Genomic DNA, 15,516 nt, shown 5'->3' with positions numbered 1-15,516 from the left:
TGGAAAACTAGAATCATAATCATAGAAGATGAAATTCACTCTTTCCCGACTTTAGCGTAAGTGGATAACTGTTCCCTTAAATGGTGTCTCTGAGACTTCAACAAAGGGTCTTACCCTACCTATGGCACGAGAGGGGTTTCTGTTTAGTGGTTGGACCATAAGTAGGTTGTTCATTAGAGGAACATTGATACTTAAGGACTAAAAGTAACTCATGGGTAAAACGATAATTTGACCCAACTAGTGTTACGAACTCTTGTGAATGACTAACTTACTGTTATTGGTCTATATCCATGGACACAAAAATATATCTACAGTGAGAAAAGTTCAGCTGTGTGTACACAGTTAACGAATACTGAAAATGTGGTTAATGAGTTTAGCCAATTAATATCATATCGTCGTAGCTTCTGATTTGTAGGTCTATTAGGTCCCCTTCCTAGCTCGTAAAGGGTAATGTCATTTAATTGCATTCGTTGTAATTTGAAATGTTTAAATTTACTTTGGGAATTAATATAATGTATGGTGATACATTATAATATAAAGTCTATATTTTAATTAAACTTTATTATATAAATTTAATTTTGGATATGATTCAAAATTAATTTATGAGAGAATAAAATATGGATGAGTTAAAATATTAATTTAGTGTGAATTAGATTCGTATTAAAACTATAGGTTAAAATTTAATGTGTATATGATAAACATTAAAATTATAGGTTATGAGAGAAATTTATATTTGAATATGATTCAAATTTGGCTTAAATTAAATATAAGATATTTAATTTAGCAATTAATTAATTAGAGAATTAATTAATATTTTAATTTAATTTGATTGAATTTAACTAAAACTATAGGTTATGTGAGAGATATTCATTTAAATATGATTTAAATGAAATATTAATTAAATATGATTTAAATGAAATATTAATTAAATATGATTTAAATGAAATATTAATTAAATATGATTTAAATGAAATATTAATTAAATATGATTTAATTAAGGAGTCTTTTAAAAAATATAACAAAGCTACAAAGTATTTACATTGTAAGAACAATTCCGAAAACGGAAAAAGCTTAGAGCCCCACTGTGTAAAATACCAAAATTGTCCCATCAACTGTGCCATTAACAATGCGCGCGAAATATATTTGCTACACGATCGTTTAGATTTGGCTATTGTTTGATGCACGATCGTTTAGATATGGCTACAATTTATTTTTTCAATTCTATCATTTAATTTTGTTACACGATTGTTTAATTTGGTTACGTTTAAATTTGGTTATACAATCGTTTAGATTTGATCGTTTAGATTTAGACTCAAATCTAACGTTTTTTTTTTCAAAATTTGGTTACACGATCGTTTAGTTTTGGCTAAATGATTTTTTAAAAATTCTTTTGCTACATGATTGTTTATTCTTTACTACACCATCATTTAGATTTGTTGACACGATCATTTAGATTTATTTACATGATCGCTTAGTTTTGGCTAAACGATTTTTTAATTCTTTTGATACACGATCGTTTATATTTGTCTACCCGCTGATTTATTTTTTTTTACACGATCGTTACATTTGGCTACTCCAATCTAAATGATTTTTTTTTCAAGATTTTTTATACACTATTTTTTACATTTTGCTATTTTTTGTACATGATTTTTTAGATTTGGTTATCCAAATTAAACGATGTAAGAAAAGAACAGGAAAATAAGAAAGATGATGAATCACAGCGAGGAGGAAGACGATGGAAGAATCACAACGAAGAAAAGAAGAAAGGCGGAAGGGCAAACTTGAAATATTTAAAAATGGCTAATTTCGTGGACTTTGTTACACGGGTCGTAAATAGTTTGGTGTTTTGTTACATTTATGAAAGTTTCCCTTTAATTAATTATTAAATCAATTAATTATATAATTTAATTTAATTCAATTAATTAATTAATTTAATATTAATATTAATTTATAATTAATTTAATATTAATATTAATTTACTATTTATTTATTAAATTAATAGGGAACGTGGGTCGTTTTCTCACGTTCCCATTTTCTCTTAACTATTAATTTAATATTTATTAAATTAATAAATTAATAGTCGGAAGAAGAGGGAGATACTGGTATGTTAGAAAAAAGAAACATTGTAAGGGAAAACTTTACGTACTCTGCAATTCTCTCAGGAAGAAAAATTCTCTCTAAAAATTTTCTTTCTAATTTATGTTCTCACAAACCAAGATCTTTCTAATTGACAGATACAGAGTCATCAACGTGAGTAAGTGTCACTCTTCTTTTCTGTATTTTTTTTTAATATAACATGCTTAGTCATAGCCCTAGAAATAGTTTTTGTAATTTCTTTTGTCTATACTATTAATAATTTGTCCTTAATAAAGTCGGGCAGCCTCTCGATGCTTTTGCCACACATATGTTAACATCTTTGCAACTTATGCAAAGGATGAATTCTGTGATGAAATTATATTGCTACAATCTTCTCATTGCTTGGTTAGTTAACTACATGCTTTCACTTGTCAGTTGATTGTGATTAATACCATTGTCTTAATTCTTTCGAATACACAATGCACTAACACTCGCGTTTAACTAAGCAAAACTTACAAGATATACAATCATATTCTCTAGTACTAAAAACACATTTCGTTACTCATGAAATAATTAAATAGATCAAACATGGATAGTAGAAGAGAAATGAGAGAATGATAGAAAAAATGCATTACTATTGATAACATATCCTTAGGCCTCTCAGCTATATAAAGCAATACAACAAAAATAGAAAATGGAGCAAAGAGAAGTGAGTCAAGCCTTAGAGTATGATTTTTTGTACTTCTTGACTTTGATTTTTGCCTGTTCGTAAGGGAAAAATGGTAAGGGATGAACTCTCTCTCTCTTTTTGCTCGAAACTCTCACCTAGAACTCAAGGGAGAAAGAACGGAAGATTATGAACTTGCTTTTCGGCCAAAGATTGCACACCAAATTATGAAGTAGAGGCTTCATTTATGTGCGAGGGATGATATTGACAGGACATCCCGCACATCATTAATGCTTCTGGAAAGCTGCATCAATGTTACGCAGACATTCTTTTGTCGTTTTTAACATTCGCACCAACCAAAATTTTTCTACTAACGTATCAAACCACATTGGCAAGACGCGTCTCCTCACGTAACATGCTATCTACTTCTTTTTGCTTATTATCCTGTAATAAAACATGTAAAGTGTGATAAGACAAGAATGAAGTTCCTTTGTAGCATGCGATATACAAGCTAATCAAATTCTATACCTTTTCCCTTATGTGATAAAGTCTTCCATTCTTATGTACATAAGAGGCTAGAATAACTTGTATTTCTACAAGTTATCATCTCGTTGCCAAAGAAAACATAAGATCAGCAAACTTGCCAATTCCACTTTCTTGTCGTCTACAATTTTAACTTTAAATTTTTCTAGTTCCTCAATACTACCTCCTTATTGGAGCAATCTAACACCAAATGATACTCGGTATGGAAATATATTCCAAAATCACGTCTACTACGTCTAGCTAAAATAGAATTGAGTCAACCTTCATCGCGACGTCCTTAATCCTTATCCTTCAATCTCTACACACAGATTCTACCATAAACACTTCGTCTGAAGGTTTGCTAATCATCGTTCCACTTTGTAAGGGCTCTATCTTTTTGTCTCAATGTCTTAAGATACGATAGAGAAATAAAAGTATGCGTAGCTCTAGAATTAAATAACACAAGAGTAGGAGAATTACAAACTTGTAATCATGCAAGGACTATTTATGGCCTCACTTTGAGTCATACCACAAATATTTCCTTGAGATTTGGGCCTTTTAGGTCCGTTGACTCTATTAGGCTCTGCTTTAGCTTCTAATAGGTGGTATGACAGGTTGATTGATTGCGATACGATCCTGTGGGTACTTGAAATTTCCAAGTTAGGAAAATATTTAGCAAAATGTCCTGGCTTAACGCAATTGAAGAAAACTTTTGGAAAATTAGTCATTCCTTTAAAATTTGAGTTCGGTTCAGCTACCTACCTTCTTTGAGAAGCATCCTTTGTCCACATTGAAGTATTTCCTCTTTCTTGATCCTTACTTTATCTCTGAAAACTTCTTCTATAATTCATTTTTGATCCAGATGGAACATGAGAACGAGTGTTAAAATTTCCTCTCTGTTGAACGCCTGGTGTATAATGCCTAGTCTTACTGTGTCGCTCACCACCTTGCATGTTGCTAGTACTTGGCCGCATAGGTCTTCCTTTACAATCTTGTTTTTCTTTTCACCTGCTAAGCATCTCTTAACTCTTATGGCAGCTTCAATGAATTTGGAAAAATCTGACTAGTCCATGTTGGCTGTCACTGATGCTCTATGCTTAGTTCGCAGACCATCTTGAAATTGTTTACATTTGTCTATCTCATTAGTCACAAAGGCTAATGCTTACTTAGCTAATTCAATGAACATTTTCTCATACTCTACGATGGTCATGTCGCCTTGAACCAAACTAAATTTATTCCTCTTTGCATTGCAAAAGGAACGAGGGTAGAAATTATCCCGAAACGCTTTTTTGAACTCCTTCCAAGCAACAAGGCTCACTCTGCCTACTCTTGCCGCATGGAGAGTCCATCAGTCCTCAACACTTGCTTGTAATGAGAATGTTGCTAATTTCACATTTCTTTCCTTAGGGCAATCCATCACCCCAAGACATTTCTCGATTAAACTCAACCACTTCTCCATATCAATTGGGTTAATGGTTCCTTCAAAAGTCGTTGCTCCCAATACCTTTAACCTCTTAATACTAAACCTTTTGTCTAATTTATAAGAAAAATGGTAAAACATGCTTTCTACCACATTTCGCCCAACCATCTCATATGGGTTACTAGACATCTTGTCAGATTCATGCACTCTATTAGCGCTTTTGATAGCTGGAACATCCGTTGCTACTTGCTTGACTTACTTTGGCCTTCCTTGTGGTGTCATAAATTCTATAACACTACAAGAAAATGGAGGTCTCAACGCACAAAGGTGTCGAGAGATATATGAAAAAGCATCGAGAAATCCTTTTTCGATACATAAATCCACGTTGGGATCAGAGTCTGAAAAATGCGTTGGTAGAGGATATCCCGATGCAGAAAATATAACGTTAGAAGATCCCATGACATCTCTCGATGCACAAAATAAAGCATCGAGAAATGTCAAAGGATCTCTCGACGCTATATTTATGCGTCGGGAGATCCTCTATTTCTTTTGTAAAATCGAGAACGAGATCTAAGAAAAGGAATGGAAAATTAGCAAAGCTAAGGTAAAGCTAGAAATAGAATTTAGGATTTTACAGCAAAATTCTAACTTAAATAAATAACTAACCGGAAGAGATATGGGCATCGATGGCGCAGAGAGGGAGGATCGAGAGCATAAAGAACAATAAAAATAAATCAATAACAATAAAATCAACAATAGAAACAAAATTTACACAATCAGCAACAAATCCACAACAAAATGAGCATAGTTTACACATTATTGATATAAATCCACAAAACAATAAAAAATTTAATAATATTTCTAATACCTAAACCAAAATAACGAAACAAAAAAGGAAGAGATTGGCTAACCATTGGCATGGGGCTGCAGGCGAATGCGAAGATCGGACAACAGAGTTTGATGACGAAGACCGAATGGTAGATGGTGACAAAAATCTTCTTCTTTTTTTGGATGTTTGAAATCTGTCTCTTTCTTTCTCTCATTTTTTGGCTACCTTTCAAATCTGAAAAATAGATCTAAAAAATAGGTTTTAAAGAGGAACTTCCAACATCGGTATGCACAACATCGAGAGAAGTTAAATATATTAAAAAATTATAAACTTCTCATGACGTCATGCATAGCGGTGTCGGGAGAAGTTAAATATATTAAAAAACTATAAACTTCTGCCGACGCCATTATGCATGACATCATGATAAGTTAAATATACTAAAAAAAATTATAAACTTCTCCCGACGTCGTTATGCATGGTATCCAGAGAAGTTTATAATTTTTTATTAAATTACCTTATATCGACGTCGCCTTATGTTGTGTTGGGATTGCTAACCTTTTTTAGGCTTTTATGGTGTCTGGAGAAGCTTTTTTCTGATGTTACTTATCCCGACGTTCGTATTGTGCATCAAGAAATACATATTTTCTTTTTGTGTAATGATCAATACATTATACTCATATCATACGACTTTCTACATGCATGACTATAGTTAAAACTTTTCCCAAGAACTTATGCTCTAATATCAACTTGTCACGTCTTGTTCCAAAACTCACACTATGTGACCAAGTGGAGATGAGACCACTTAGACATTCTATGCGAGTCCCTCCGTGAGGTAAACGCAGAACGCCTAGTAAGTGGAATTAAATACAACTAACAAGCTTAAATGTGGAATGTGAACTCAAGTGAAATAAAAGACTTCGTTGATTTTTGAATAACAAAGTATATTCGACACTTAGAACAAAGTTCACTTCAAAAGAACTATACACAATGCATTTAGCAAGTCTCCATCATTCCATCATGCATGACACATCTTCCAATGTGAGATCACATAGCAAGCAAAGTGCACCTGTCTAACCCCCTCCCAGATCACTTGCTCTGGACCCGAAAGGTGGCGTGATGTCAACTAAAACCATCCACATTTGGAACAATTTTAGCTGATTCTTGACATGGAAATGTAAAACACTTGCTAGTGGAAGTCTTTAACTTGATAAAAAAAATCTTTAAAACAGTAGTGTAACCCATACGAAAATAACTTTTATAACTAAAAGGTTCAGTAAGAAAGTTTTTTACAAAACATAATAACATTTCTAACAAATCATTTTCTTTCATGTCAGAAGACTGATTGGCCTAACAGCAGTATGTTCAGCACGTGGGGACTCACAATCTGTAGTTGGAAAGAGGAAAAATATTTTGAAAGGATGAGCTAAATAGTCCAGTGCGTGATGGTTTGATAAACATGCTTTTAAAATAATTTAACTTTAAACTTCGTCCTTTGCACAAATAAATCATAAACATAACACCAAGCATAAAATCTTTCAAACATTTTTCTTGACAAACTCTTTCTATCTTACAGTTGCTATTCCATATGAATCACAACGATGGAATTTGAGACACTCTGATGGGCCATCATCTTGTGATATGATATTTACGAGATAGAATCTAGGCATCAGTGGTGTCCTATCTCGTTATAGCTACAATGAGGTCGGTAACCTACAGAACTTCATCTCAAGAGATGGTAAAAACTATATATATCATATATGTAGAACCCTCATCTCATGAATCTATCCTAGTGATAGAAAACTAGGTACCTACTAAATTCCTTCATCAAAGGAACCTCTATGCATAGGTAATATCCCCCAAAATGTTGCTATATATATCGTACGATATAGTCTAAAACATTCTAAAATTATTCTTTAACTTAAATACTTATCATAAACATACTTGCTTTGTAAATCTTATTAGTAAATTCATCAAGAAATACATACTTGTTAAATATTTCTAAACTCATACTTTGGAAACACTTTATAAATTAGTAAACTCAAATATTCGTACATCAAAGCATGCTTAAAACATTTGATAATAAATCATATTTAGAATCATCATTTAGAAATCATTTTGTCACTCACTGATGGTAGCTTCGAACACCGGTTTGTAAATCTACCTGATCTTCTCTTAACCTAAAATAAGGAAAATAATTCTATTTAATTCCCTTTTAATCATAAAAATATCGAAACTTTGCTTAAAATTTTCCAAAATATTAGAAACAGCCTAAAAACACACTTTTGGCATGACTAGCATGCATGGGGTGGGCGACAAGGTTGGCACGTGCGCGTAGGGCCTGGGTAGGCCTTGCCACGTGGTAACCTTGTAAGAGGCTTGCGTCCGTGCTCCATGCATCTCGTGTAGGCCATCTCACGCGTGCAGGGTTTCCAATGCGCTTTCTTGGCCGTGGTTTACTTTGTGCACAAGATGTATGCCCAAATGCCTATGCTAACCTTTTTCAACCTAAAATTCACGAATATATCGCCTAACACAACATACTACTCAGCCAACCACCATGATTGCTTAGAACATCCCTTTGGCTAGAACCTTAACTTCACTTTAGAACTTATATCTTCAAATCCAGAACTTAAATGAAATTGTTTCCTTCTACACAGTTGCTCTATAATGACTTAACGTTTTTAACTCAAAATGTCAGAGCTGAATTCTAAAATACTTGCTCTGTAGCCTTCTGGAAGTGCACCTTGCTTAGATTTTTTAAAATGATCTTCTTGCATTTTCTTGACCAAAACGCCTAGCTTCTCACCTTCAATTTTAATAGCAGCCTTCTTCAAAGAACTAGACTCAATTACTAAACTTTTAAAAGTGTTTTCAGAGAAATTTCACAAGTAAGTTGTTAGAAATCCTTATGTGAAGTTGCCTATTTATAGGGAGCCTTGCATGAAAATAAATTGACACCTAAACCTTGCTTAATTCACCCTTAATTTTCCTTAAGACACCTCCTACTTCCACTCCATCTCCACCTTGGCCGCAAAAATGCATGTGATTAGCTTAAGACACATGAATTAACTTTAAACCATTTACCATAAGCTTGCCGCGTAGTTGTCCAAATTGCCTAGCCTTGTCAAATGCCTAAATAACCTCTATGGTTCTTCTCGCATAGCCTTGGCCGCCTAACAAAAACACCCAATGTCATCTCATCTCGCCTACTAACCTCTTAGTCTATCATCACGCAATCAAGCCTTTCTTGCATAGCCTTGCCACCCAATTCATGCTTGCTAACCTCATAATGTCTTATCGCCTAGCACACGATAACCTCTATATCCTTTCTTGACATGGCCGTAAGCTCTTAAGCGCATGCCCATGCCACACTAACCTCTAATCAATCTTACTTGCCAAACCTAAATGCCTGACTAACCTTTTAATAAACCATTTCGCTTAGTAACCATGCATTCTTAAACACAAATTTTTTTTGGGGTTTCATAGCATTCCATTCCAGATCACTTAGCAAGTATGAGGAATTCTATTTCATACCATACAACAAGAATAGATCATCTTATCCCAGATCACACAATAAAGATAAGGTATCCCACACCAGAACACACAACAAATGTAAGGGATCTCATTGCATAGGGTACAATAGATCATCTTATTTCATCATTGAAATTAATATCAAAACTTATGCATTTATAAATCGCATGCATTTGGAAAGCATAATAGAAATCATATATTTCAAGGTTTTAGTGAAAACATATTGAAGGATTTACATATATTGGAAATCCTTTTTCGTTTTTGAAAACATTTTAAAGAAAAACCACTCACAATTAGATCAGCTTCTTTGTCCACTCATTCACCATGAACCCCTTTTGCATTACTTCAAGCTTGTGACAATCTTTGGAAATCTTGGAAATTTTCTTAATTGTTTCTTAAGCGAGCGTAAGGTAAAGACAGCTTCAAAATGACAGGAATTCATCTATTAGAAGCGTTTTCAGTGACATTTTTTACGTAGAAATGAAGACTTTTGTCCGACAGTGAGAATCAACCAATCCTAGGATGCCATGTGTGTTAATTATATCCTTATCCTAAATTTGGATTGGGCAACAAAGTCAAATCAATCGCCGAATTTCTTACACGAGGATGACATCACTACTTTCCAGTGAAGTAAGCTTAAAACACATAACGATTCCTCGCGTAGTCACTTCTTGTTGCGTAACAATCTTATTGCGTAGGTCAATCTTGTCGCGTAAGGAAGAATGCACTTTTTCTAATAGGATTTACCTAAAAAATAGTGTTTCACCATTTTTCCAGTTATGAAGAGTTGATAAAGCAGGGAAAATATTATATTACAACTAAAAACATTTAGAGTAAAAAAAAAGCGAACTATATTTTTTTGATAAAACCAAAGACACTTGGACAAATTAGAGCAAACTTCCATAAAGACTGAGATAGTAAACAATTAGAGGAATAATATATATATAGCTACGAAAATAGAAATGCAACAATAGTAGTCCACAAATAAGTGACATTAATTTATGAAATAGAAATACCAGCACAAATAATGTTATAGACTAACTTGAAAACAAGTTATTATTATTATTATTTTTTTTTTTTATTGTGAAGGAAAAGGTTGAAGTTACTACAATTAATTTTAGTGATGTTTTTAGGAATTTCAAGTAAAAATTGTGGGATCTAATGGTGTTGTCTCATGTGTTGTCTTACTTGAAAAAAGGTTGCTTTTCATTAGAGGGAGAGTTGGCCAGGCTAAAAATGGAGTATTTTAATTGTGTGAGGCGACAATGGTTCACTGTAATAGTAGTTATGTCTTTTAATTGTGTGTTTGAATATGTATGGTGATTGTTCAAAGCAAGAAAGAAGATTTTTAAATTGTGAGGCAAAAAAGAAATCATTAAACACTTCTTTTACTGATAAAAATATTGCACTTGTGTTTATGTACTATCAAATGCATTTACATTCTACTATTTATTAGAATTAATGTAGGTTCTTTTTCCATTTCAAGTTTAATGGATATATGATTGCGGAAGTCAGATTATTCACCTTTATTTTTAAGTATAGATGTTCGCCTTCCTCTGTTAAGTTGTTATATTTGTAAGACCTTCATCTTTGTGCATAAGTCAAAACACTATAGTATTCTTAATGTCGATTCATGGAATGTCTAAAAGGGCCATTGAGGCTTTCAGTTGCCTCTATTGATCTTAATGTTGAATTTCTTTGTTATGGGTGGTCTCCTTATATTGATTGATATATACTTGACGTTTAATTTGCTGCCTTATTTATTATGTACATTGTAAAGAAAGCTCAACAATAGTAAGTAGTTTCTATTAACTTTGCTTTTGGCTAACAGTCGTTGGACAAGATATTTCACTAAGTTGAAGCATTTAATAAAACTCATCACAAGTTTTGTTGGAAAGAAATTTTGGAGGTTGGAGGAAGTTTGGAAGAGAGAACTGAGGAAAGAGGCTACTTGTTTTATTAGACACTTCTAATTTTTTTGGATTAATACAAGTAGTAGGAAATGCCTTCTATTTATAGTAGCTGACACCCTAAATGTATGGCTACGATTTTCCCAACACATACTTCATCTAGCGGTTACTAATGACTCTCTAGAATTTTCTTTACAATTACACTTATTTCTCCTATTTTCTAGATATTTCTTCAATCTTTTCTAAATATCTCCTACAATTAATTTCTCTAAAAATATTGTAGTAATTAATATTTTCTAGAAATTAAACTTTTATTTGGGCTAGGCCCAAATATTGCTAACCCAAATCAAGTTTATATTTGGGATAGTTGCAAATGTAGCAATTATATTCAAAATAATTAAGTATATATCAACATTTTAAAAAAATTGCAAATATAGCAAAATCTATCGATGATAGGAGTCTATCGCTGATAGACCATGTAGCAAATGTTGGTCTATTACTGATAAACCATAAGAGTCTATCAACGATAGAAGTCTATCACTGATAGACTTTGCTATATTTGCAATTTTTTTTAAAATATTGATACATACTTAATAATTCTTCTAAAAATTGCTACCTGTTATAATTACCCTTTATATTTCAACACCCCTTCTTAAACTTGATTTTTTGTTACTTCGACAGGTCTCTCGATCTTGTGAATTCTTCTTTCTTAAGAGGCTTAGTGAAAATGTTGGCAACTTGATCATGAGTCTTCACATATTCTAACTGTACTTCCTTTTTTCCATTTCACTCTCTAATATAATGATAACGTGTATTAATATGCTTACTCCGATTGTGGAAGATTGGGTTTTTGGCCAAAACAATTGTTGATTTATATCTATGAAAATTTTGGTTAGCTCTTCTTGTGGTGGTCCCTACTCCTTTAACAATGGGTTGCTTCTTTGACATCCACGTGAAGGCAATGTTTTTCATGTAGAATAAAAAATCATTTGTACTCTTACGCTCATCCACATCTCCTTCCCAACTGCTATCACTTTATCCTAAGAGCTCATTGTCACACCCCATCCTTGGAGCACCTCCTCACTAGGCATGGGATGTGGTGTGAGGCCACTTGTCAATCCTGCTTAATTTCTAGCTCTCAACTATCTCTTTTAAATTAAACTTAAACATATAGTGTAAAAAGAAATTTCTAAACTTAGAATTAATATATTAAAATATTTGTAAAACACCTTCAGGTTTATCCAACCATTGAACAACCTACTCATAATCTTATATAGATAAAACTAAGTTCAAAGTTCCAACCATGACAACACCAAAACAAAATTTAACAAACTCAAACCCTTATACTAGTCTATTACAGACAATGACAACTAAGTCTTTTATTAGTTTAATTACAAATTATCATGCATGCATGGAATGAGTGGTACAAAAATCTAGTTAAACACCTTTAATTACAAATTATCATGCATGCATGGAATGAGCGGTACAAAAATCTAGTTAAACTTCTAGTAGAGTAGGTGGATACTTTAATAGACATATAAACCACAATCTCTACCTTTAAGGGAATTAAACATTGAAAGGATGAACTATAAAGCCTCGTGAGTGACAACTTTTAAAACAAAGCATGATAATGAAAACTTTTAGTAAAATAATATACATAAACTTTACAAACAATTTTCTCTTCAAACTTAGCTTTTAATTTTCTCTTTCCTTTATTACTTGCTATACCTTGAACTTTTCGTATCTACAGGTGAAACTCTAGGCGTGGAAGTCCTATCCCTCAATACAATACCTACTAGACGAAACTCTAGGTGCCAGTAGCACCCTATCTCGCTATAGCTATCATGAGACGGAAAATCTAGGCATCCATAGAGGCCTTCATCTCTTACCTAGTCAATGTGTTGGAAACTCTAAGCATCTACTGGATACCCTCATCACACGAACTCTTGTAGGGTTTCTATTAGATCAAGACATCTCAATATAGACTTAAGCATATTTAGAAATCTCATGTTAAAACTTACTTAAGTTAGCATGCTTATGAAAACACTCTTGCATTAAACAAGTCTCAAATCTAGCTTTGCTTTAAATAATCTTTTTGCTCAAATATTTGAAGAAACTTAGCATTCAAACACATTCTCATAAATCTCAAGTTTTAGAAAACATTTATCAAATTGAATGCTATAGAATTTCAACACAATAATGCTTTCTCATAACTCATTTCTAAACTTGAAGCTCATGCTTTTGTAAAAAATTTCATAAATCTAGAATATTCAAATGCTTAAACATAAAGTATGCTTTAAAACATAAATTCTCAAATCAAGCTTAGAAATTCATTTAAAATTCATTTTAGTCACTCAAATTTTTTGTTAGGTTCTTGGTTTATAGATTGGCCTTATTTCCTCTTGCCCTGAGAATAACAAGAAACATCAAGTAAATCTTGGGTTCCAACTCAAGGAAGCTTCTTCAACTTCTTACCATTTCCTTTTCTACTTAAGAAAACTCTTTCTTGCTAACCTTGATTTTCCTTGAACTCTTTGGGTTGTCTTAGATAGCTCAATACCATTCCTCAAGTTTGCCCTAGCTCCACATGAGCTCCTAACAGATCTAGAGCCTAAAATAACAAGTCTTAACTTAGCAAACTTGCTCTTAAGTTTCTTAAAATAAGGAAGAAGAAACTTGGACTTCATGGATCTAACCTCAAGCTCTGCTCTTCCTCTTTAGTTCCAACTTGCCAACACCCTTGCTTTCTTGAATGTCTTTTGACAGAACACCCAACTGAAACTTGGCTTGGCGCCAAACTACTTTCTTGATTTGACTTCACTCTCGCAAGGAAACTCAACTTCTTTCTACTTCTTTTATCTACTTTGCTCTTGAAGTGAAAATGGTGAGAAATGAGAGAAATAAAAGTCTTTTGTATTTAAAAGGCCTCATTGCATCCAAAAATGCTAACCTCGCGCAATAGAAATTCCCAAAGATCTGTTCGTCACAATGTTTAAGTGATCTTGGCTGTGATCGACCCAAAATCGTTAGAGATCTGTACTTTTCTTGGTCGAACTTATCCGAACTATGTTCGAGAACCCTAATAATTTTCTTTTCTACTTCTAGTTCCAACCGAAGACGACCCTGAGATGACCTGAGACTCACCTCTAAAACCCTTCTGTTTTTCGTCTTTATAAAAAAGCACTGAGATGCTTCTGCCTTTGCATTGAGATTTGCTCAAAGTTGGCCCGAGATTTTCACTTCTACCTTTCTCTACCTTTTCTCTCAATCGAGCATGACCAAGTTTGCAAACTTTTGTCTTGAGATTTCTTTGAAAAAAACTCTTTGTCTCTCAACTTCTTAGCAAGCAAATGGGATAGAAGATATGAGTATTATATTCATAATTATTAGAGACAGAATAGTACAAGCCATATCTTATCATACGTTTAATGTACCGAAGAATTCTCTTTGCTACCTCCAAGTGAGTGGTTGTTGGTTTCTTCATGAAGCGACTAAGAACTCCAACTGCATAAAGAATGTTAAGTCTTATACATGTTAAATATCGTAAACTTCCAATCAAGCTTTTAAAGAGTGTTGGATCCATGCTTTCCACTTCCTCGCAATGTGATAGTTGGATTCCATATTCCATGGATTTGTTGACCGGATTAGAACCATCCATCTTGAACTTCTTGATCACTTCCCTAGCATAACCTTCTTGTGTGATAAAGATACCTTTATCTTCTTGCTTTACTTCAATGCCAAGATAATAAGACATGAGTCTAATGTCTGTCATCTCAAACTCATTCATCATCTCCTATTTGAACTTATTGAACATGTTTAGATTACTGTCTATAAAGATCAAATCATCTACATACAAGCACACAATCAATACATCATTATTTTTGATGTTGATGTAGAGTGCGTGCTCATATGGATATTTGTTGAAACTTCTTTGGCTTAGATACTTGTTTATGTGAGCGTTCCATGATCATGGAACTTGCTTCAACGCATAGAGTGCCCTTTTTAGCTTCAATAACTTTTCTTCTTTTCCCTAAACTTTATAGCCTTGAGGTTGCTCAATGTAGACTTCTTTCTCAAATACTCCATTAAGAAGCTGATTTCACATCCAATGGATTCTCCAATATTTTGAGCAGCTAATAAAATTATTAGTAAGAATTTTAAGTTGAGCAACAGAAGCAAATACCTTATCATAGTTGATGGCAACTCTTTGACTATAAGCTTTCGCCACTAGTCTTGCCTTATATTTTTCAATTCTCCACTTGCATTCTTCTTGGCCTTGTAAACCCATTTCACACCAATCTCCTTGTGGTCTTTTGGAAGTAAAACAACCTCTCATGTGCCGTTCTTTTTTTACTTCATTAATCTTTTCAGTCGTAATAATTTTCCAATTTGGATTCATCAAAGCTTCTTGGAAGTTTATAGGCTCGAGAAATAGTATCTTGATTTTCTGTTGCAAACGTGTGAATTGTTGGCCACTTTCACTTGAGCTTTTGTCTTCTTGAGAACACTTGAAGTTAGTAAAGGTGGTGGCATAGAAGGCTCCTCTCTTGTTTGCACTGTA

The 15,516-nt window shown here is 33.3% G+C and overlaps 1 protein-coding gene across 1 annotated transcript; it reads right to left on the bottom strand.

The window, feature by feature from the left end:
• Positions 1-13,334: 13,334 nt before the first annotated feature.
• Positions 13,335-15,243, bottom strand: LOC107991073 (uncharacterized mitochondrial protein AtMg00810-like). The gene is made up of 4 exons (XM_017045385.1): positions 15,139-15,243; positions 14,379-14,748; positions 13,470-13,566; positions 13,335-13,362 (listed from the first exon to the last, which is right to left on the bottom strand). The coding sequence occupies exons 1-4, from the start codon at positions 15,241-15,243 to the stop codon at positions 13,335-13,337; spliced, it is 600 nt and encodes a 199-aa protein (XP_016900874.1).
• Between the last annotated feature and the right edge of the window lie 273 nt (positions 15,244-15,516).

The sequence above is a fragment of the Cucumis melo genome, chromosome 2, assembly GCF_025177605.1.
Source record: "Cucumis melo cultivar AY chromosome 2, USDA_Cmelo_AY_1.0, whole genome shotgun sequence".
Classification (NCBI taxonomy): Eukaryota; Viridiplantae; Streptophyta; class Magnoliopsida; order Cucurbitales; family Cucurbitaceae; genus Cucumis; species Cucumis melo.
Note: the sequence above shows the minus strand (reverse complement) of the source record. Positions and strands in the feature narration are given on the sequence as shown.